General features: G+C 36.3%; 1 protein-coding gene across 4 annotated transcripts in view; it reads left to right on the forward strand.

Moving 5' to 3' along the window:
* The window catches only part of MCTP1 (multiple C2 and transmembrane domain containing 1), a 493,160-nt gene that overhangs the window by 223,432 nt on the left and 245,282 nt on the right, over positions 1–24,446 (forward strand). For all 4 annotated transcript variants that reach the window (XM_081053522.1, XM_081053523.1, XM_081053524.1 and 1 more), the window contains exon 3: positions 24,216–24,358. In XM_081053522.1, coding sequence (XP_080909648.1) covers positions 24,216–24,358 — 143 coding nt within the window. The remainder of the gene's footprint in view (positions 1–24,215; positions 24,359–24,446) is intronic.

Consider the following 24,446-nt stretch of genomic DNA (forward strand, 5'->3'; position numbering starts at 1 on the left):
CCTGTTGCTTTGTAACTAAGTTCCACAAGCTTATCAGCTTAAAACAACATCCATTTAATAGTTCACAGGTGCTGTAGGTCAGAAATCTGGGCAAGGCATACCTAGGTCCTGTGCTTGGAGTCTCACAAGGCTGAAATCAAGGTGTCAGTAGGGGTGATCTCTTATCTGGAGTTCAGGGCCCTCTTCCAAGTTCATTCTTGGAAGTGGCAGAATTCAATTGCTTGCAACCACAGGTCTGAAGTCCCTGTTTTCTTGCTGTCTGACAGCCAGGGGTTTCTGTCAGCTCCTAGAGGCCAGTCTAAGGTCCTTTCCATATGGCCACCTCCATTTTTCAAGCCAAGAATAGCACCTCAAATCCTCATGCTTCAAATCTGACTATCCTTTCTACTACCAGACTACCAGGTAGAGAAATTTTGTGCTTTTAAAGGAAATTTGATTAGGTTTGGTCCACTTTGACAGTCTCCCTTTTGATGAACTCAAAGTCAACCCATTATTAACCTTAAAATTACATCTGAAAATCCCTTCTGTAATATATGAGGTCAGACAATTCATTTTGCGAGCTCATCCTAGAAAAAGTGCTACATACCTCATTGCTGAATATCACTATGGTCACCTTTGAAGTTCTCCCCTTGGGAAGCTATGCACTGATGCCAGCGCCTAGTCCACCCTTCAAAGTAATTTTGGAACTCTTTCCGGAATGGCCATCAGAGCTGTCGTCGTATTACCCTTGATGTCCTGAATGTCGTCAAACTATCTTCCTTTCAATGTTTCCTTTATCTTCAAGTAAAGAAAGAAGTCACTAGGGGCCAGATCAGGTGAGTAGGGAGTGTGTTATTTGTTTACTGGCTAAAAACTCCCTCACAGATGGTGCCTTGTGAGCTTATGCAGTGGTGATACAAGAGTCATGACTTGTCAGAGAAAAGTTCAGGTCGTCTAACTTTTTCACGCCACCTTTTCAGCACTTCCAAGTAGTAAACTTGGTTAACTGTTTGTCCAGTTGGTACACATTCATAATGAATAATCCCTCTGATATAAAAAAAAAGGTTAGCAACATCATTGCAACAAGTTCGCGAACGTAATTGTCAGACCTCATAAGTTGCATAATCACAGACATGATATCTCATCATATTCACAGTCCAGGGATTAGGACAAGAAATCTTGGGGGTGCATTTTAGAATTTTGCCTACCACTGTAGGGAAGACATTTACCACCAGGTCCCGATAACGGCTATGTCATTATGTGCTGGGCGAGTCATCAATATTTAATAAATCCTCGTTGCCTTAAATATGATATTTTAGTGATGAATATTGGGTGCCAAATCTCATTTGGTCTTGTGAAACTAAAATCAAGACAAGATAATACTGACATCAACAGGAGTCATAGAAGATTCTGAAAATAATTTATATTTGATTATATTACCTTACGTATAGCTTATAAATCTAAATTTTAAAGGACATAGTGTAGATATAAAGATGAGAAGTGTAGAAATTCGCATTCATTTTACATGCATTATTAACCTTTATGTTGGCTTTGTCAAAATACTTCATACCAGCTAGTCTTAAATTTAGAAATTACTTTGAGTAATTTAAGAAAACAATATAGTACTTGCCCTTTTATAATTGGCCCTTTGAGTATATTCTATTTTTCAGGTGCTGGTATATTCCCTGATCAAAGGGTAATGATTTGGCAGCAGACAAGGGAATCTTAAAATATTTTTATCTATTCATTCGCTCTTCTATTTTAACTCCCTTGAAGAAAAATCCCAAGTTCTTACTAAGGATCTGTAGACTCCCACATAAATTGTTGTGCCACCAACCTCTGACTTCATCTCCTATCACTCACTTTCTGGGTCACTCACTCCATCTACACTAGAATTCTTCAGAGCCTCTGCATTTCTGCTTCCTCTGCCTGAAATTTGCTTTAGGTCTCCTTTCAAATGTCTCCTTACAGGTGGAGGCTTTCCCTGCACACTCTATCTAAAATAGCACCACTGACCCCTGGCTTTATGTTGTTTCATGCACTTATCACCAAATGGCATATTATTCCCTTTTTATGGGCTCCTTTCCTGTTTCCCTCCACTAGAATGAACGTTCCCTGGGAGTAGGGACTTGGGTTTATGTTCTGTTGAATCCCCAGTGCCTAGCACATAATAGACACCCAGTAAATATTGTTGAACACATGAGTGTATTTCAGGAAAAGAAAAATAATTCAGTAAATCACTGGAGAATTCATTCACTCTGTAAACCAGCACAAATCTTGTATTCAGAGAGAGCCCTGTCTGACTTGAAACCAAAGCAATATTAACAGAAGTGGAAAAGTAGCAAGTTTGGCAGAAAGGCAGAGGGCAAGGAAAAGTGGGTGACTGGGAAATATAGTGCTTAGTTTGGTTCTACAGCTTTTCTTAAACGTGCCACTGCAGGCCATGGACTTTCCCACAACCTGCGAGTGAGTTGGAGGGAATGCTGTGTTGAAGATAAGAACAAGAATTCACAACACCTACTACTATCCTATATGCTGGCTTTGCCTCCACCAGTGACGGCATACTTTTGCAGGATAATTGCAAGTGTTGAAGTCACTTGTCACATTAAACACTTATTAACTGCTTTTAGCATGAGGTGAAGGTTTTTCTCATTGTTCCTCAAGTATTTTAGTTACATTGTAGGTGTTAACATTTTGCTTTGCTTATCTTTTTTACTTATAAAACTTACATAACCACTGACTATATCAAATAATATGATAATTGAAGAAAAGCCTTAATAGAGGTAACTGGAATCATTGCCTTGAAGCTTGTATTTTGAAAATTAAACCATCTGTCTGTTTAGTTGTAGAAATGTATCCTTTAAAAATTCTGTCATGAAAAACAATGAACAGAAGATCAGCTTCCTGCATCTTTCTTTGCATGACCTCAGGTATATAATTATGCCAGCAGCTAAATATATTAACGATCACACATGCTTGGAAGAGGTATCTGTGAAACAGGGACAAGCTATTTTCTTATAGCTCTAAAGATACAGAGGAGGCAGATAAGCTCTATGCCATACATTTCATAACAGACCCGTCCAATATAAAATACTATATTACACAATATATGTGTTCAACAAATAATCGCATTTTAAAGTCATGAGTTGGAAGTATTTGAACTGCCTCTATATTCCATCTACATGACCATCTGTCATCTGTCATCTTTGCCTGGGTTGAGTGGGGGTTGTCGGTTGTTTTTACATGTGAATGTATTTGATTTTTTCTTTGTTGTTGTTGTTGTGCTTGGTGATTTATTTTGTTCTGAAATTGCCCTACCAGGGCCCAGCTTAAGAGGCACAAGATTCAACATATCCAGAGGCCAAATCCAGACCAAACCAGAGTACTACCAGGTTTGACCTACAAGTCACACACCCAGAGGGAATTCTCTACCGGCACAAGAGCCCATAGAGGCCCATAGAGGCCAAACCACATTTAAGTGGTCAACCCTCACGCAGCAGAACACCCTGCAGTGGGCAGAGACAAGTCTCACAACTAGTCAGCCTAGGGGTAACCCCACCTACTCACAAGCGAAAATTAAAGATCTTCTTTGACAGGACAATATACACAACACAAGAGTCACCTTTGGAGCACATGCAGAGGAGAAGAACGAAGTAGTGCAAGTCAAATATAAAGGACACATACTACATAAGATAACCCAGCAAGAACTAAGAGCTCTAGGGGATCTACCTAATACATCAAAGCAAACACAGAGAGTCAGCCAGAATGGGGAAACAAAGAAACATGTCCCAAATAAAAGAACAGAAGAAACCTCCAGAAGTGGAACCAAATGAAACAGAAATAACCAACCTATCAGAGACAGAGTTCAGAACACTGATGATAAGAATGTCTAAGGAGCTTAGAGACGACATAAAAAAGGATGTAGAAATCATAATGAACAACCAGTTAGAACTAAAGAACACTTTATTTCTTTATTACCGAAACAAAGAACTCACTTGAAGGAATTAACAGCAAGTTAGATGAAGCAGAGGATCGAATCAGCAACTTAGAAGACAAGTTAGCAGAGATCACTCAAACAGAACAACAGAAAGAAAAAAGAATAAAAAACAATGAAGATGGGTTAAGAGATCTCTGGGATAACATCAAGCGCAACAACATGCACATCATAGGAATACCAGAAGGTGAAGAGAGGAAGCAAGGGATTGAGAACATATTTGAAGTAATAATGTCTGAAAACTTCCCTAACCTGATGAGGGAAACCAACATAAAAGCCCAGGAAGTGCAGAGAGTTCCAACCAGGATAAATCCAAACAGGTCCACACCAAGACACATTATAGTTAAAATGGCAAAGCTTAAAGACAAAGAGAGAATCCTAAAAGCAGCAAGAGAAAGACAGAGGGTTGCATACAAGGGAACTCCAAATCCCTTGTATGTAGAGACTATCAAATGACTATCATAAGCCTATCAAATGACTTTTCTACAGAAACATTGAAGGCCAGGAGGGAGTGGCAGGAGATACTCAAAGTGATGGAAAACAAAGGCCTACAACCTAGATTGCTTTATCCAGCAAGGCTATCACTTAAAGTTGATGGAGCGATAAAGAGCTTCCCAGAAAAGAATAAGCTAAAGGAATTTATTACCACCAAACCAGCATTGCAAGAAATACTAAAAGAACTTCTGTAAATAAAAGAAAGATGAAAACAATCTAACTACAAATTTAAAAATGGCAATAACTATGTACCTATCAATAATCACTTTAAATGTAAATGGATTAAATGCTCCAATCAAGAGAGACATAGGGTGGCTGAGTGGATAAGAAAGCAAGACTCTTGTATATGCTGTATACAAGAGACTCACCTCATGTCAAAAGACACACACAGGCTGAAAGTGAAGGGTTGGAGTAAGATATTTCATGCAAATGGAAATGAGAAAAAAACTGGAGTTGCAATACTTATATCTGACAAAATAGACTTTAAAATGAAGAACATATTAAAAGACAAAGATGGGCACTATATAATAATAAAGGGATTGATCCGACAAGAGGACATAACCCTAGTAAACATCTATGCACCTAACATAGGAGCACCTAAATATATAAAACAGATACTGACTGACATAAAGACAGAGATCAACAGTAACACTATCATAGTAGGGGACTTCAACACACCTTGGACAACAAGGGACAGGTCTTCCAGACAGAAAATCAATATGGAAACAACAGCCTTAAATGATACATTGGACCACTTGGATTTAATCGATATTTTCAGAGCATTTCACCCCAATGCTGCAAAATACACGTTCTTCTCAAGCTCACATGGAACATTTTCCAAGATAGACCATATGCTAGGCCACAAACAAGTCTTGATTTAAGAAAATTGAAATCATACCAATTGTCTTCTCTGACAACAGTGCTATGAAATTAGAAATGAACTACAGGAAAAAAACTGGAAGACACACCAATTCATGGAGGCTGAATAACATGTTACTAAATAATGAATGGGTCAAGCAGATCAAAGACTAAATTAAAAGATATCTCAAGACAAACGAAAATGAAAACACGATGACCCAATATCTATGGGATGCTGCGAAAGTAGTCATAAGAGGGAAATTCATAGCATTGCAGTTCTACCTAAAGAAACAAGAAACATCACTAATCAACAATTTATCTTCACACTTAAGGGATCTGGAAAAAGAACAGCAAAATAAGACGAAAGGGAGCACAAGGAAGGAGATAATAAAGATCAGAGCGGAAATAAATGAAATAGAAACCAGAAAAACAATACAGAAAATCAATGAATCCAAGAGTTGGTTTTTAGAGAAGATAAACAAAATTGACAAACCTTTAGCCAGACTCATTAAAAAAAAGAGAGAGAGGACCCAAATTAATAAAATCAGAAATGAAAGAGAAGTGACAACAGACACTGCAGAAATACAAACAATTTTAAGAAATTACTATGAGCAACTATATGCCAACAAATTTGACAATCTGGAAGAAATGGACAATTTTCTAGAGGCGTACAACCTTCCAAGGCTAACTCAAGAAGAAACAGAAAACCTGAATAGACTGATTACCACCAGGGAAATTGAATCAGTAATCAACAATCTCCCAACAAACAAAAGCCCGGGACCAGATGGCTTTACAGGTGAATTTTACAAAACGTTCAAAAAAGAATTATCACCTATTATCCTCAAGCTTTTCCAAAAAATCCAGAAGGAGGGAAGACTCCCAAACACTTTTTACGAAGCCACTATCACCCTGATCCCAAAATCAGACAAAGACACCACAAAAAAAGAAAATTACAGGTCGATATTGCTAATGAACATAGATGCAAAAATCCTCAACAAAATATTAGCGAACAGAATTCAGCAATACATTAAAAAGATCATACACCACGATCAAGTGGGATTCATCCCTGGTATGCAAGGGTGGTTCAACATCCGCAAATAAATTATTGTGATACACCACATTAACAAAATGAAAAATAAAAATCACATGATCATATCAATAGATGCAGAAAAAGCATTTGATAAAATCCAGCAGCCATTTATGATAAAAACCCTTAAGAAAGTGGGAATAGAGGGATCATATTTCAACATAATAAAGGCCATATATGATAAACCCACAGCTAACATCATATTCAATGGGGAAAAGCTAAAACCATTCCCTGTAAGATCAGGAACAAGGCAAGGTTGTCCACTTTCTCCACTTCTATTCAACATAGTGCTGGAAGTTCTAGCCACAGCAATCAGACCAGAAAAGAAATAAAAGGCATCCAAGTTGGTAAGGAGGAAGTAAAATTGTCATTATTTGCAGATGACATGATACTATATAGAGAGAACCCTAAAGACTCCACCAAGAAACTATTAGACCTGATAGATGAATTTAGTAAAGTAGCAGGATACAAAATTAATATTCAGAAATCAGTTGCATTTGTATATACCAATGATAAAATATCAGAAGGAGAAATTAAAAAAGCAATCCCATTTACAATTGCTCCAAAGACTATAAAATACCTGGGAATAAATTTAACCAAAGAAGTAAAAGATCTGTACTCAGAAAATTATAAGACATTGAAGAAAGAAATGAAAGAAGATACAAACAGATGGAAACACATGCCATGTTCATGGATAGAAAGAATTAATATAGTTAAAATGTCCATACTGCCTAAGGCAATATACATATTCAACACAATTCCTATCAAACTACCAACGATGTTTTTCACAGAAATAGAACATATAATCCTAAAATTTATATGGGACCATAAAAGACCCCGGATAGCCTCAGCAATCTTGAGAAATAAGAACAAAGTGGGAGGTATAACAATACCTGACATCAAATTATACTTCAAGGCTACAGTAATCAAAACAGCATGGTACTGGCATAAAAACAAACACATAGATCAATGGAACAGAATAGAAAGTCCAGAAATAAATCCATACCTATATGGCCATTTAATCTATGACAATGGAAGCAAGAATGTATGATGGGGTAAAGACAGTCTATTCAATAAATGGTGCTGGGAAACCTGGACAGACACATGCAAAAAAATGAAGCTGGACCACCTCCTTACACCATATACAAAAATAAATTCAAAATGGTTTAAAGACTTAAATGTAAGATTTGAAACCATAAAATACCCAGAAGAAAATATAAGAAGTAACTTCACAGACAAAGGCACCTAAGATTATGGAATCTGCTTTTTGTGTCATCACCTTCTAGTCCAAAGTCAAAATCCATCTCTGAGTCTTCCACTGTTAATGAACACAAGGAAGTATGCATGTCTTCTAAGTTTGGGAGATCATCCAAAACCACGGTGAATATTATTCCAGAAGCATATGCCAAGTGGACAATTAGAAAACCAAAATGTCTTAATTTTTATCATTTATCATTTATCCAAGTCATCCACGTCTAAACAAGCTGGTGTTTTTAGGGCCTGTATTTCAAGGTAAAAGCCAAATAAAAAATCTGAGTATCGGCCCAGCCCTCCCGGCAGGGCCTTGGAGTACCGGCCCAGGGCAGTGTGTGCTCGTGGCCCTTCGTGAGTGCAACCATCCATCCTCACATGCACCTGTCTCTCTGGCTGTCTGCAGCCTTACCTGGCAGGACCTCAAGGAGCCGGCAGGGGAGGGGATGGGCCTGACTGGGCCTAGGAGTGTGGGGGAGGGAGCGATGCACGAGGGAGCGGGACAGGGCTAGGTGGTGTGAATATCATTTTAAATGTCACTAAATTCTAATAAAATGGTAAGGTAAAATATAACTACTATGTTTCCCCGAAAATAAGACCTAGCCAGACAATCAGCTCTAATGCGTCTTTTGGAGCAAAAATTAATATAAGACCCTGTCTTATTTTATTATAAAACCGGGTCTTTAATATAATATAATATAATATAATATAATATAATATAATATAATATAATATAATTAATATAATATAATATAATATAATATAATATAATATAATATAATACCGGGTCTTCTATTAAGTTTTGCTTCAAAAGACACATTAGAACTGATTGTCCAGCTAGGTCTTATTTTCGGGGAAACACGGTAGTACAAATACTTTAAATTATAGTGTTAGTACTAACTCTTTATAAAGAATCCTTTGAAAAAATTATTGATCACTTGTAGAGATATTTTGCAAATTGATTTTAAAATTATTTTTAAAAACTAAGTATCAATAAAGTTGTTTCTTTAAGAGCCTTAAATCATCTATACTTAAAAATATATATATTTGCACCAAACAATGTTATCATAATGGATTTGGCTTGTTTTTTGTATTTGTTAAAGTAAATAACTCTAAAGAGGTAAATGCCGTATGTCAATGATTTCACATAACAGAAGCTTACATCTTACTCTTATAGTCTAATTAATATGAGTCAGTGATGGAAGGTGGGGCCCCAGTCTGCTCCACACTGGCATTAAGCAACCCAACTTTTTCTTTCCCCATCTACTGTGATTACTTCCCTTTTAGTTCTGTTTTTTTTTCTTCAACCTATAGATGGGAAAATCAAGTAAGAAACACACGGTAGGCTTTTCATGGACGAGGCTTAGAATCGACATACACCGTATTTTGGGCTTATAGTCAGTTAACCAGAATGCAGCCATGCAGTCACTCCTTATTTTAAAGGAGGCAGGGTGCTATAGGCCAGCTGTGTGTCTGGGAAGAAAACATCGTTATTGCCAAGCAACAGCAGTCTTGACTGCGTTCTTCCTTTTTGGTCACCAAATATCTGGTTCACTGTTCTTCCTGAACCTAGAAGTCATTCACCTTTTCCCAAGGCAAACAACCCAAAGTCCTGTATGGTCATTATATCCAGCTCCAAGTCCAGTATCTCAGAATAGAAGGAATTCCTTTATCAGGTCCTCATGTGGTTCCTTGTAGCCCAATGAACTATGACCCTGCCTGCCCCTTTGCCATGCACATCCAGTATATAACAACCGCAAGGAGAGCATGGGAGACACCTAGCAATTATTTGTCCATAGCAATTCGGAAATCCCCATGGACAGATTTTATGAAGACCAGTTCCCTGGACGATAGGGAAATTCCTTGATTATTCAAACTGCCCTATTTGGGGAGCATCTCCTTGTCCATTTGTCTCTGTGGCAACTGGCTTTTCTCAAAAACTTAGTAGGCTTCCATGTGCCATTGCCACAACCAATTTTCTTTCTTGGACATGCTCCTCAAACAGGATTTATTCCTTTGTTCCTCCTTTCAACATAAAGGCAGCTACTTTAAGACCATTATGCTTGGGTGGGAAAGCCAATGTGATCTTTGCCTCTGGGTGTTTTAATGATCTTGTGTTGTTCAAAGTTTCTTTCAATCTCATTTTCTATTATTTGGGATTTAGGGCCAGCTTTTCCAATTCTTTACTTCCTTTCCTTCCTACTTGTAAATCAGCCTATTTTAATCTGAATTTACCTCTTGCTTACGATTACTTGCTAAAGGCAACCAATTTTAGAAAATATACACCTTTCCAACATTGTCACCTTAAAGCCTAGGCTCAACAGCAGGTTGTCTGCCATTCAAGTCTTCACAGGAACAGTTTACCAAATACTTTCTGGGGCCAAACAAGACTCTCCAGACTTCCAGTGTAATCTCGCCATCTACTACCCAACCACTAAGTCAATAGTACATTTCTTAGCCATTGGTTTTAATAGCAGCACACTTTCTTGGAATCAATTTTTGTGTCAGTTAAGATAAGCAGTATTAGGATCTATAAGAGATAAACACCCAAATCTCAATTATGTAACAACAAAAACATTGATTTCTTTATTCCTTCATAGTGTAATTTAGGTGTGGTAGGGCTTCTGGTCCATTCAGGGACTCCCGATTCCAGGCCCTAACCTCATCTGGAGTCTCAGTGTTGGGAAAAAGGAGAAGATTGATACTGAAAGATGTCGTGGGCCAGGCCTACAAGCAGAATACGACTTCTGTTCCCGTTCCATTGGCCAGAACACAATCTTCAGTCATGGCCACACCTAAGTAAAAGATCTTGGAATGTAGTATAGCTGCTTTCCTGTAAAGAGGAAAGCACAGATATCAGTTAAAGGAAGCAGTTTCAGCCATAATTTCTCTGTACGTATAAAAATAACCTTCCTTCTAGATACTTTGTGCAAAAATATGAGTTTTTACTGTATGTTTATTTATTAGACATATGACATAATAATAGAAGAGCTGTCACAAGCAGATTTGTTCACCTTTATTCTGGAATGATTTCTAGTAGATTGTTCTTAATAAATCCAAAGCAATCAATTAAGTAAAACTTCAAGCAGCTTCCTCCAAAAATGAGATTGTCTCAAAGCATTTTGTAAAACTAGGGCTCATGGACCATTTTTAGGAATTACAGTGAATGTAATCATAGTTTGCGAAAGGGGCAATAGCAAAATGCTTACTGTTGTAGAAGTAGGAGCCCAATGCTTTTGTGATATTAATGTTACATATTTCAGATTTAGTATTTGAGAATAAAATCCAAATGAGAGTCTTAAAATCATAGTGAATAAGAGTAGGGAAAAAGAGTGGAACATAAAAGGTATGTGGCTTAAGTACTGGTTATTTCATTAGTCGCTGTTGTTATTTTGAGATGAAACAGTCACTCATTCATTCAGTTATACATGAGCAGTTTCAGTCAACCAACATTGCTAGATCACATATGATAACCCAGGGGTTGTGCCATATACCAGGGATCTGAAATAAACAAAGGACCCCAATGTGACAAGTGCTATTACAAAGGATGTTTGTAAGCATAAGAAAAGGGCCTCGTAATGTCCCTGGGATGGTTCAGGAAAGGTATCCAAGCAGCAGTGAAGCTTGAGTTTAGTATTGAAAGAGGACTGAGGATGATAGTGGAGTGGACATTCAGGGCAGATGGAAAGGGATGAAGAGGTAGGGGCATGGGTATTAGAGGGAAGCTGTGAATTTGAGGTGCTCTAGTTAGTTGTTCTGTAGATTAGCAGTCTGGTGGAAGAAGAGGCTGAAAAAGTAGCAGACAAAAAGTTGTAAGACGTGCTTAAGAGTTTGAACTTCATTCTGAAATCGGTGAGAAAGTGATGAAGAATTTAGAGCAAAGGAGTAGCATCAGATGTTTGTGTCAGAATAATATCTAAGCATAAGATATTGGAGAATGAATGGGAGTGGGGAAGACTAGACCTCAGTGAGACAAATAGGAGACCATTAACTTTTATTTTTTTCTCACAAATTGAATATGTGAATATGCTAAGGAATGTATTATTCAATTATCATGCCTTTGTGATGCATTTCAATCGTTTTGTAACATAATTGTCTTAAAATTTTTTCAGTTAATAATAGTAATCGACAAGAGTCATAAAATTATTTTCATTATGATTACTTATAATTTTGATTGACAAGGAGGATTTTGTTTTCTTTTTAGGGTTGTAATAACTTTTTTTTTTAGTGGATATATTGTTCTATGGGCTCGAGTTATTTTAATGTATATTATATGATACTTTCCTGGACTTATGTTTATTCATGCAATATTTTTAATTATTTATAAGCATTATTTTTCTTGATTTCACAAGTCTAATAGAATTGCTATCTCTACATAACTAGGAAGCAAAAATCTGAAAACAGTCATTATTTTTCTATTGTGTATTCATATATTCTTAAGTGATTAAAGAAAGTAGCTAATGTAAATTATCTCAATTGAAATGAATTATTCAACATGGGAAATCAGAGAATTGATACCCATTTTGATATATTTGTAGTTCTTCATTTCAATTTAATTATATTGATTCCAGCTTTCAAATTGCGATGCAATTATAATACTTTGTCTTCATGTTAACTAAGATCAAAAGTAACAGTAATTGCTAATTGTTATTGAATGTTTAGTGTGCCTCAGGAACTATAGTAACTACTTTATATGTATTATGTAATTAATCCCTCACAATGACCTTGTGATCAATGAGTTTCTATGATCATCTCCTTTTTTATCCACTGTGAAACATGACTTATTCCAGTTCACACAGCCTGTAAATGCTGGAGCTGAGATTGGAACCCAGGCTTTCTAACTGGGAGGTCAAGCTCTTAACCACCACCCTGTATGGCATCAAACCACCTCTTCTGTGGATGGAGTAATCAGGAGTCTTCATCCCTTTCAAAAACTATGTTAAACAATTTTGTACTATTTAATTAATTTTTTTTTGGAGTGCCACTGAATAATTTCATTCTTTGCAGAGACCCCCAGTTTTAGGCACCTGACAAGTATCCATCTTAGGAAAGGTACTATAGTAATAGTAATATATGTTATTCATAGAAGTCAACAAATATTTATTGATTACTTGAGTGCCAGCTTTGTGGTAGGTTCTGGGATACTGAAGAATTCTCTGCCCTCGTAAGATTTTCTGTCTGATGGAGGCACAACACACTAAATACATAAATCATCACCCCAATTACATTTACCTATGTTTGTGTAACTGCTACTCTGCCATGGTTATGGCTCCGAATTAATGATTGCCAAGTTCACTGAGACGCATGGCTTCCTAGTATAGAACCCAGTTTCTGATGGAGGAACCTATGGGAGGGCTGAGCTCAAAAATAATCGTTTGAGGTAGGCGGGACAGGCAGTTTGATTGGAAAAGCTTCCAGTGTTTGGGCACCAGTGTGTAGTGGAGCAAATTTGGAATCTAGAATCAAATAGATCTTGTAATGGAGTCTGGAGCTGCGACTTACTAGTCATGTAATGACCAGCAGCTTAACGTCTTTGAACTAGTTTCCTCATCTATAAAGTACTAAGAATATTAATTTATTCATTTGTTTTCAACAAACGTTTGTTGGATGCCTTCCATGTGCTAGTTTAACCTAGCTCATAGGGCTATAGTAATAACTAAATGAAATAATTGTGTGGAAAGCCCCAGGAACATAATAAATATTCAAGAAAGTAAGTTCCTTCCCACCTTGACCTATTTTTTTTTTCTTTACTGGATTTTATTTTTCAGTTCTGTAAGTGCCCAGTGCCCAGGAAAGTCCAGGCTGTGGGAAAAGTTGGTTCTTACCACCTAGTCTTATGCAACTGAACTGAATGGAACTCAAAAAAGATGGATTGGCTATATAAGGTCAAATAAATCATTCCAATTAAAAAACCCCCACATACTTTTGTAGAAGGAGGGGCTATTTGAAAAGTTGTATATGTACTAACTAATTTTCTGGTAACAAGAGACACAGAAATATAGTGGCTTTAAAAATAAATGTTTTCTCCCACATTGAGTTCGAAAGTGAGAGATCTCAGGCTCTTGAAGTGGTTCTGCCCTGATTAACACATGGCTTCCTTTTCTGGCCCAAAGCAGCTTCTCCACTTCTCACCAGAGGATTCAGAAGTCTCATATGTCGCTTCTACTCACATCACCAGCAAGGACTTGGTCGCAGGAAGGATAAGAAATTCTCTAATGGGGAGATCACATGTCCTTCGAAACTCAAGGAGGCCCTATTACTAAAACAAAAAAGGGGAAAACGGATGTTGGGGTTCAGTCTTCCATAGAAACCAAATTAGGATCAGAAAGCTCCATGGTGAGGGTATGAGATAACAAAAAATACACTCAATTTGTGCAAAATCCCTTGGACAAGGGGAAGCTTTGAATACTGACCCTGAGCCATAGTTCTGAAGCTTGGGTTACACACAGCAGTTCTTAATGAGTGTAGAAGATGGAGTAAAATATAGTCTAAGGAGAAGAAAGTGGCCTGATTTATGTACAACAGAGAAAACTCTGGCAGCCTTTAGAGGATAAATCTGAAGGGAATCAAGGAGACCAAACTGAAGGCTCTTAGAATAATCTAGATAAGGAATGATGAGGCAATGGTGGCAGAGATTGACTAAACTGCAGTTGTAAGTGGAATTTTAATGATTTCAATTCATAAGATTTAGGAATCTGTATCAGTTCGGGTAGGCTGAACTGCTATTGTAAATACACCCTCAAAATATGTAATGGCTCAAATGTAGTAGTTTATTTCTCACCCACATGGTAGTCCAAGACAGGCGCTTCTGCCTGGCAGATTGCTCTCCTCCATACAGTGATATAGGAACTCAGGCTCCTTATACCTCAAATCACTTTTGACTTGTTATATTTTAACAGCCATGTTTTGTCCACTGGCATATATAGTAGCAGAAATAATACTATTGTTAAGTTTATAACAACTCTAAATTGAAAGGTACGAAGCAAAAAACAAACAAAACAAAACAAAACAAAAAATAATGTGTAGGCTAAACCGATTGTAGAAATATCTATGGGGATAACTGTCTATGATAAGAGAAATAGCTTCTGACTTTCAGCAGCATTCAGTTGGGAGTTTCAGAAATTGAAATATTTCTGTTCTATTTCTATTTCACTCGTTTTCTACAAATTTAGCTGTGTGTTTCTAGAACCTTGATGATAATTTCCCAGATGTACATAATCAACAAATGATGCTCTGTCCCACTATTTTTTTTTAAAAATGCATTTACTATTTACCAAAAAATGAGAAAAATAAAACAAATTTTAGGTACATTTCTTTCAAATGCATTAATAAAACATGTCTTGGTGTTTGGCATGGCTATTTTTAGTTTCCTGGAAAAATCATTTATGTGGAGTGGCTCATTCTCTGTCAAAGGCATGTAAGTGAAATGTTATCATAGAACTTTGTCCTCAGAGAAATATGGGGAAATCCCCTCATTTTAATGATTAAAAAGCTATAGATAAGAGAGATTAAATAACTTTTCTAAGACCACACTCCCTATAAGAAGCAAAACAGACTCTGGCCAATATTCTTTTCACCATAGGACTACTTACTGTGAGAAGAGTCACAGAATCCAAAAAGAAGAAAATTCCAGAGTCTGTGTAATTAACATTAAATGTGACCCAATGAGAGGGCTGAACTCTAAGAATAGACCATTAAAATTGGTGATTGAAAGTTACTGGTTACAGTCAGGGAAACAATTTCAGAAAAATATTGGGATAGCCAGCAGAAAAAGGATTAAGGAGAGTATAGATACTTTAGATATAATTTCTTGATATTCTAGTTTTTTGGTTTTTTTAATAGGAAATTAAAGTGCTTTTTAAAAATGTTTTAAATTATTTTATATTTGATTTTTTTTTGTTAAGATGGCCTTATAAACACAGTAACATATTTCACAATCCCAGGCAAATTTGTTTCTTGAGTAAAAAAAACATTTTTTAATTATGAGGAATATGTATTGTATCTACAGAGTCAGTGCATTACTGGTCATAGAGGGAGCTCCTGGAGGTGATGAGAATAAAGCCCTTTAGAAAAAAATGACATCTAAAACACTCTTCTCTATTGTAGTTGCTCTTATGTCATAGATTAATATACAATTTATATTCAAATTTAAAGCAGTACTTGTCAAAATCAGTGTGAAAAAATGTAAGAAACTCCCTTTTCTATATTTTACTTTACCTAAACTTCTAGAAGTTATCCGCAAATTGCATGTAGATACCACCTGTATAAATTACCACCTGTAATTTATACCACGTATAAAAAGGAACTTGAATAAGCCATATTTATCCCAAATTCAACATACATAATTTTTCTTGCATATCCTGAACTCTGCATTTATCAGAGGATAAAAAAGCCAAAAAATTACTCATAAAAACCAATAGTCTATGCCTGTCATTTACACATTCTGTATCCCGTGTGTTTGGAAGTTCCTTTTACTCCTCACAGAAAGAAATTTACTTAGTTTAGTTCTATCCTGCATTTTCTGACAGTATTTCTAATTCATCTATGTGCTGTATCGTGGTGATGTCATTAACCAGAAATATAAAAATCAGTGGAATATTCATATTCATCATTATGGAAAAAATGTTAGTTTACTGTTATTACATTAAGGCACATGTGATTATAAACCTCTTGCATTTGAATTTTAATATATTTAGTCATTTAGTATTTCCATGTAATATTTCCAATGTAGGGCATTAGAAATCTCCCACAAAAAATGAGGAAAGAATGGGAGAGCTTCAGGAAATGATTTTAACACATAAATGTGGCACCTATTTTGAAGATTTTTAAATTATTAGTGAAAATTATATGAAGACAATCTATTGCTCTGTGTATGCTTTGAACATCACTGTTTGTACAGGCTTCTTTGAAGTGCAAAGAACCTAATCATACAAAGTTACCTTCTCGATTGCATTTGGGCAATAAAGGTAGCTTTAGATACTTATAGAAAAATGGATATCTCCAGGAAGATCAAGCTTAGCTTAAATTTGAATTCTTTTTAACTGGCCACATTTACTATTTATATTCACTTCTTTTTTTTTTTCTTTTTTTTTTTTTCTTTTGTAGTCTGTTTTCCTTTTTTTCTCTTCCTCCTCCTCTGTCTGAATGTGGAGCAGAGGTCAGTGACCACCGAACCTTAAAGCAAAGTTCAGACCAAACACAAAACAGGCAATTCCATAGCAAATAATAGAATTTATTATAGCGTAATTTACATACAGGGACGTAGTATCAGAGCAGACAGATGACAGTTGGCAGTTCTTTTCAGGTTAGTCTCCTCTGCTAGATAGTTGTTACAGTAAATGTTTGATAGTATAGTTGAACTACTAATGATTAAGGAGACAAAGGGACAAAGAATGCAGTACAAGCCAGGAACCATCCCTGCTGGTGGTCTCCTGGTGGATAATTGCTTAGCACTGAAGCTAACACCACTGTGATGTTTATCTCGGTTGTTACTCCTTTCTGGCCGTTCCTGACAGGAATTGCTATGCATATATTGTGTGGGCTTACAGAACATAGCTTATCATTAACTACAAGGCCTGTGTATGTTGGTCGGAGCAGTTAGGCCAATCAAAGTTAAAGCAAGAAAAGAGAAAGTGGGGGGCTTGCAAAGATGGAGTCAGTTTGTTCGTCTCGACATCTGTAGATCCAACTTTTTTTCCTCCTCCTTCTTGGAGACTGAGTTTCACTTTGGCATTGTTTTTGATTAGGAGTTAACATTATTGAATAATTATAGGTCTCCGAAACAGGAGTAGCTGTTTCCATTTTATTACGTACTAGGTTTGGGATAGAATTAATTTAAACATTTTAACCAGGAGAGTTATTTATGCTGAGAATGAAAACCAGGAGACTCAGCGTTAGATGGTTATTTGCATTTCAAATATCTTTAATGCTATTTTAAAGAAAGAGACCCTGCCATCTTGTGTTTGCTGTGTTTATTGCTGCACCCATTCAGGGAGACCCATTCAAAGTTTAGTTCTATGTTGGACTTAAGTTACATCAAAGGCTAAACAATCACATAAAACGTAGAAGTGCTCTTCAGTGTCCTGAGACACACACACACACACACACACACACACACACACACACACACACAGAGTGCCAAAAAAATGTATACACATTTTAAGAAAGGATAAAACTATATTAAAATTGTAATACTCAATATATACCGATAACAAAAAATGAATACAAGTCATGTGTATACATTTTTTTGGCACCCCCAGCATATGTGTGTGTGTGTGTACGTGTATATATACATATATACGTATATATGACATGCGCATGGTATCCTTTACTACATGAGAAAACATCATACAAACCATCTAATTCTACTTTTTTGAACCATTTGATCTTAGGGTACAGAAACAGACAATTGATATTCCCTAGGTCTAGAATACTCTAGAATTTTTGAAGCAAAGAATTAACAATTATAAAATAATATGATTAATGTTTAAAAATAAATTCTGAAGTTAATGCTGTCTCATAAAATGAATGTTGAAAGGTTGGTTTTGAATATAATATCACCATGTATCCCCCCAAAAAAGACCTAGCCGGACCATCAGCTCTAATGCTTCTTTTGGAGCAAAAATTAATATAAGACCTGGTCTTATATTATATATTTATTATATTATATAAGACTCGGTCTTATATTATAGTAAAATAAGACCAGAACTTATTTTGGGGGAAACACAGTAATAACAAAGTCTGAATTTTTTAGGGCTAACACTTCCTACTTTCTTCTCCCATACTTATTTGTCCTGTTTTCATTTCGTTACCACCATAAGAAATGTTTTAATGAGGGTTATAGTTCAGCTAATAACAACAAAGCATGAAAAAATGCCTGAGAACCACTTGTGTGCAGTAGAAATAGCTGAATAGGAAGCAGAACCACAGGCCATTCAACAATTTGGTAAGTGTTAGTGCCATCTTGTGGTTGAATGCAATATTGCAACAAAACAGCCCTGGCAGGTAAATTTATTAATTTTTTGAGTTTTTGAACCAGCAAACTAAATCTAATTTCTATAATATATTCATTAAAGATTAACCATGTGTTAGTGCCTTTGATTTTGGGTTTTTTTATTGTAATGAAATTCCTTAATTTCATTGGAAAGTCTATTATAATAATAAAATTAAAAAAAAAACCACCCAAACATGTGGAACTTCCTTATCTATGAAATACCACAAGGTAGCATTTCCCATAGAGTGATCAGGGATTACTAGTATTGAAATACGTACTAAAACAAAGTAGGCCCCATGGTCAAAAAAGCCTGGTAAATACCACATGTCATATACCCTTCTTGGAGAGTCATTCAGTTATTGAAAGGCTATAGAAAAAGAATCTATTTCATTTTGCTCTATAACAGAATTTTCCAAATATGCTTGATCTAAGGACTCCATTTTCAAAAAGCAGATAATACCTGTTAATACCACCAGATAATACCTTGATAAAATAAAGTTGGACAAACACTGTCAAGCATAGAAGATTAGAGAATTAGATACAAATCTTTTACTGACCCTAAATTAAAACAATGTCTCCATTTCCCTAAGTTGGAACCACACGCTGAAGGTCTTGAACTGTTAAGGACTCTAAGTCACTAAAGGTCCCCTAAATTAAGAACTTGGAGACAATTAGAAATTCCTTAAAGAAGCTGGACTATTAAAAACTATTAAATTTTAATAATAGCACGCAGAGGGCTCTAAGTGATTGTTGGAAAGAGAGAAACGTAGCAAATTCAAAACAAAGTGAGGAAAGTCAATAACTGACCCACGATGAGTGTGCACATGGATGTTTTTTCTGTACTTATGACTATGAAATTTGCTAACTTATTTACCATATCGAATCCAGGTCATCCTGTGGCCAAAGCCACTTGTTTATAAAATATTTTATTATCATCATGTGTTTTTAGAGTCCCTAAAAACATCCTCACTCTCTCATATCAATCCCTGAGATCTTTTTTGCCTGTCACAGACTCAAAAATCTGTCCCTAATTCCTAACTTAACCCTTAGGCCTACTCTTGTTCACTAGATTGTTATTTATTCAGGCCATTGGGTATTGACCGCCTCAAATGGCATCACGGATATGACCCCAGTCATGAAAAATGTTCTTCTTGGAGGTGGCCTAGCATGGCAATTAAGTTCAAGTCTTAGCATCCTACCTGTGTGACTTTGGGGAATTTACTTACCTGGTCTGTGCTATGGTTGTTTCAACGGTCAACTCACGGTAACCCTAGAACTCAGTCATGCGCTGTTAGGTGTCACGGTGCATCTGATATAGAAAGTACGCAATAAATGTTAGCTAGAGTGATCTAGGTTCCCTTTTGTAATTTAAATTCTTCCATCAAGACCTAGCCAACCAGCCAGCAGGATTCTAAGAACCAATTGTACCAAACTCGAAGGGGATTTTGACAGTTAAACTCTACAGTGGTTAGGGAACTGTTTCTGGGGAGGAGCAAGAAACAAATTGCTTCTTTAAAAACTTTACTTTTGAGTGTGTAGCTTTCTGTGCAAAATTACTAAAAGTTATGTCAGTGTTTTTAGCTGGACTAAATAGAGTGTGCTACTAAGAAACACAAAGCCACATTTCTTGAATCACTTTTCATGTAAAAGAGTTATTCATACTTATTTTAAACTGAAGAAATGGAGGATTGTTATACCCTGAAATGGTGAATGTTTTGTGATGATGTGCCCGCCCCCCAAAAAAGCCTGTAACTAGACTAGTCCCCAGATTTCAGTTCTAGTCTGATCTGGGCATGCCACTTAACCTTGCTGAGTTCTCTAATCTGTGACTGCAGACAATAGTAGACTCACAGAGACGTAGAGTGATTAAACAAATAATAAGTGGGAGAGTTTTATAGACCAGAATAACTTGTCAATATTAGTATTATTTGTAGTATCTAAATGATTATTCAGTGTCGTTACATAACAATTCTATGAAGGTGTTTTAGAGCAAAAGAAAGAAAATATGGGTCTGTTCAGATTTCCTAAAAAGGCTGAGTAGAAGGAACATTGCATTTGGATTCTGAAAGTCTAAATTTGCCTTCCATACTGTTACAATATTTTCTAGCTTACTTGTGATTTGGAGCAAGTCACATTGAATCTCCGATTGTTTCTCACCTGCAATATAGGTTGATAACATATGCTTTCACCATCTTCACAGAATCTTTGAGGATGTATTTAATAGTACTCTGGACACTGTAAACTCTATAGTCATTCATTTACTCATCCATTTAACAAATGCTTATTGTGTGCCGTGTCCTAGGGCAGAGCCCGTGGCCCTAATGGGACTCATAGCCGATGGGAAAATCCACACAGTAAACAGGTAGATACACAAACTAACCTATAGGTAACATAATGATTAGTACTACAAAGTAAATGCCAAGAGAAAATTACAAGTATATCTAATTCCAACTGGGAGGTTGAGAAAGGCATCCCTGGGCAAATTTAAAGTGGTACCTGGAAGGTAACGAAGTGTCAGCCAGGCAAGAGGAGAAGAGAAATGGGAGGGAGGGGCTTTTCAAGCAGAGAAGCTAGCTAGAATACGCGAAGACTGGAAGCAGAAAATAATTTTCAGTAACAGGAGGGCTGGAACATAGTAAGGGCCCAGAATTGAAGTTGGAGAAGTGGCAAGTGCTATATACCGTGTAACATATTTTGGATTTTATTGTAGGTAGAGTTGAAAGCTGTTGAGAAGTGGTAAGCAAATAAGGGGGAAGATTGAATTTGCTTTCTTAAGAGGTCAGTTTGGGAAAAGGATAACCACCATATAATTGTACTCATGTGGAATGTAAAACAGAAAGCAGCAAAAGAACAAACAAAACAAATAAGCAAATAACTCATTGGCACAGACTACAGTATGGTGGTTACTAGAGGGGAAGGACGGTGGGGGGCAGTTGAAAAGGGTGTCAAATATATGGTGATGATCCCAGGCAATAATGCTGCACATAAGTCATGCCAAAACCACAGCTTTCTGATCAACCTTTATAGTAAGATGCCTTAGGTGAGGCGGAGTGAAGGTTTATTAATCCTGACTAGTGCATGGCTCTGGCCCTCTAGGACAAATAATAAATGTTTAATAGCCCAATAATACCTGTTTCATAATTTTTGAATCTCATTGCTTGCTAGTTGTAAGTTTATTAAAGGAATTATAAACTTTAAAAAAAAAAATATGGTGATGGAAGGAGACTAAACTTTGGGTGGTAAGCACACAAGGCAATATACACATGATGTGTTATAGAATTATACATCTGATATGTATATAATCTTATTAACCAATACCACCCAATAAATTTAATTAAAATATAAATAAATAAGTAATCAGTCTGGCCGTTTTATGGAGAATTAATGGAGGGGGACACAGAAGATGTAGAGTCCAGGCAGGAGGATATTGTTATAGTAGGACAGCAGAGAAATCATGGTGGCTTACCCAGAGAAGTGAGACAGAGAAGATAAGATCCCAGGTGTATTTTAGAGGAGAATTAATTGGACTTAGTAGTGCACAGGATGGAGAAGAAGGAGATATCAAGAATAATTTTCCGGGTGTTCGGTTGAGCAACTGTCACATTAGGAGCCATTAACTGACCTGACAAACCCTGAAGGAGACGCAGGCTTAGCAGGAGAGAGGATCAAGATTTAAGTTTTAGACACGTTAAAATTGGGATATCTATTAGATATCCAAGTGGAGATGACAAAAGTCAGCAGGAAAGGAGGTCTACCAGCCACACCGTTAAGTCCTTAAGTCCTTCAGTCACACCAAATGTTTATTGAGGACAAACAATATGTCTGATTCTGTATTAAGTGCTGAAGATTTAAAAAACAGGGACCAAAAAGGCTCTGATATTATGGAGCTTATTATATTTTAGCAGGTGGTAGTAGTGGTTGCACAGATGAGTTTTACCAATCAAAGACAATGACTTGATCTGGGGCATGACTGGGAAGGTACAAATGGGTCCATGGCTTTTAATATCCCTCAATATATGTGCTGTAAAACTCTGAATCCCCAGGTTCCCCAGCCCTAGTGGGGAACCACTGTGTTAAAATGGCCATTTTAACTACTAGTAAGCATTTTGGTTGCATTGAGTCCTCTAAAGAATGCATTACATAGCAGGTTACCATGTAATAGTCTGCACTTACATTTATAAACATTATTTTAAAGTTTGTATCATTATGATAAAATTGCCCAAATGGGAGTTTCACAATGAAAAATTGGGATCATTATTTTATTATACCCATGTCTAAGCTTACAAAAACCGAGGTATTTATTTGGGGAATGTGGAGGGTTTTGAGAGAGCCCCCAAGTGATGAAATAAGAAAAGCCAAATCCTATAATGCAATCCTTGTGTTTAGCACAGATATTTATTTGTCATTGAGGTGAGTAGAGTGTTGAAGAGGGATATAGATAGTGAGTTTATAGAAGTCGGCATCATGATTGTAATGCCTAACACATGGTACTTTAAAATTTTCAGAGCCCCACTCATAGTTTTCTTTAAGTCATATAGATCATAGTTACCGAGTATAGCATCAGTTTGGACACAACAGAAAAATTAAACAAAGTTTTATTATAAGGGAGTTGGGCCTTATATAAAGAATTATTTCCTGAGGATGAAAGTTGTCATACACTGGAATGATTTACTTGGGGATGTCACTGATACCCATTTTCTAGGAATTCTTTATTACAGCATAGGCTCATTAGATCAAGAATGGACTCATTCATCAGCCAAAATGAGAAATAGTATAATATACATGTACGTCTATAAAGCCCTTCCCTCTTACAAGTGTAGTAGAAAAAGCACGGGCATAGGAGTCAAACAGACTTTGTAGGAGTCCTAACTCCATCTCTTGCTAGCGGTGTGTTCATGAGCGACTTATTTGACTGATTTTCTTTATGATCTCTGGGAGCTTGGGAGGTGTTAAGGGCTAATATGAAGTATCCAGATTGTTCAATAAACAGTTATCCCCTTCTTCCTGATGCGTTCCTCTGAGACCTTCATGCCTCCCTAACATTCTAAAATTGAAATTTCCAAGCAAGAGAATGTAGGACCAAGGGTGAAACTGAAGTTCAATTTGAGACTCACCTTTCCTAAGCCCATTAGGCTAGTATAAAATTAGTATAAAATTTTGACATCATATATACCTAAAACTAGTTAAACCAGCCAAGATCATGGATCAGCCTTTTTTATGGTTGATCAGATGACACCAAGAGAAATGTCAGATTACTCTTATGATTTATAACATGAATTATATTTACATATGCAGCATGCAACAGAGTTTCATAAACACCAAGACAGGGTAACAGTATTAAGTAAATAATAATAATAATAATAATAATAATAATATAATTTACTGCCACTTCAATATTTAAAGAAAATTTTGAAAAAACACTTAATCCTTATTTTCTCGTGTGATAAGTTTTGTTTAACTTTTATTCCTTGAAATATGTTCTGGTGTTTACATGAGCTGCTCTCTGGCTTCCATGGAAAGGCATGATTAACACAGGTCAATCTGTATCTATTTAACAGGTACAAGTGATCCATACGTGAAGTTTAAAATTGGAGGAAAAGAAGTTTTTAGAAGTAAAATAATATACAAGAACCTCAATCCTGTGTGGGAGGAGAAAGCTTGCATTCTCGTTGAACATCTTAGAGAACCATTGTATGTAAAGGTAAGTCATTTATTTGTTTCTCTCTAATACAATCTGGCATAAAAATCCCTGTTTTGTGTTTTTTTATTATGCCTCTCTGTAGGACAAG

Source organism: Rhinolophus hipposideros (assembly GCF_964194185.1).
Source record: "Rhinolophus hipposideros genome assembly, chromosome: 7".
Taxonomy (NCBI): Eukaryota; Metazoa; Chordata; class Mammalia; order Chiroptera; family Rhinolophidae; genus Rhinolophus; species Rhinolophus hipposideros.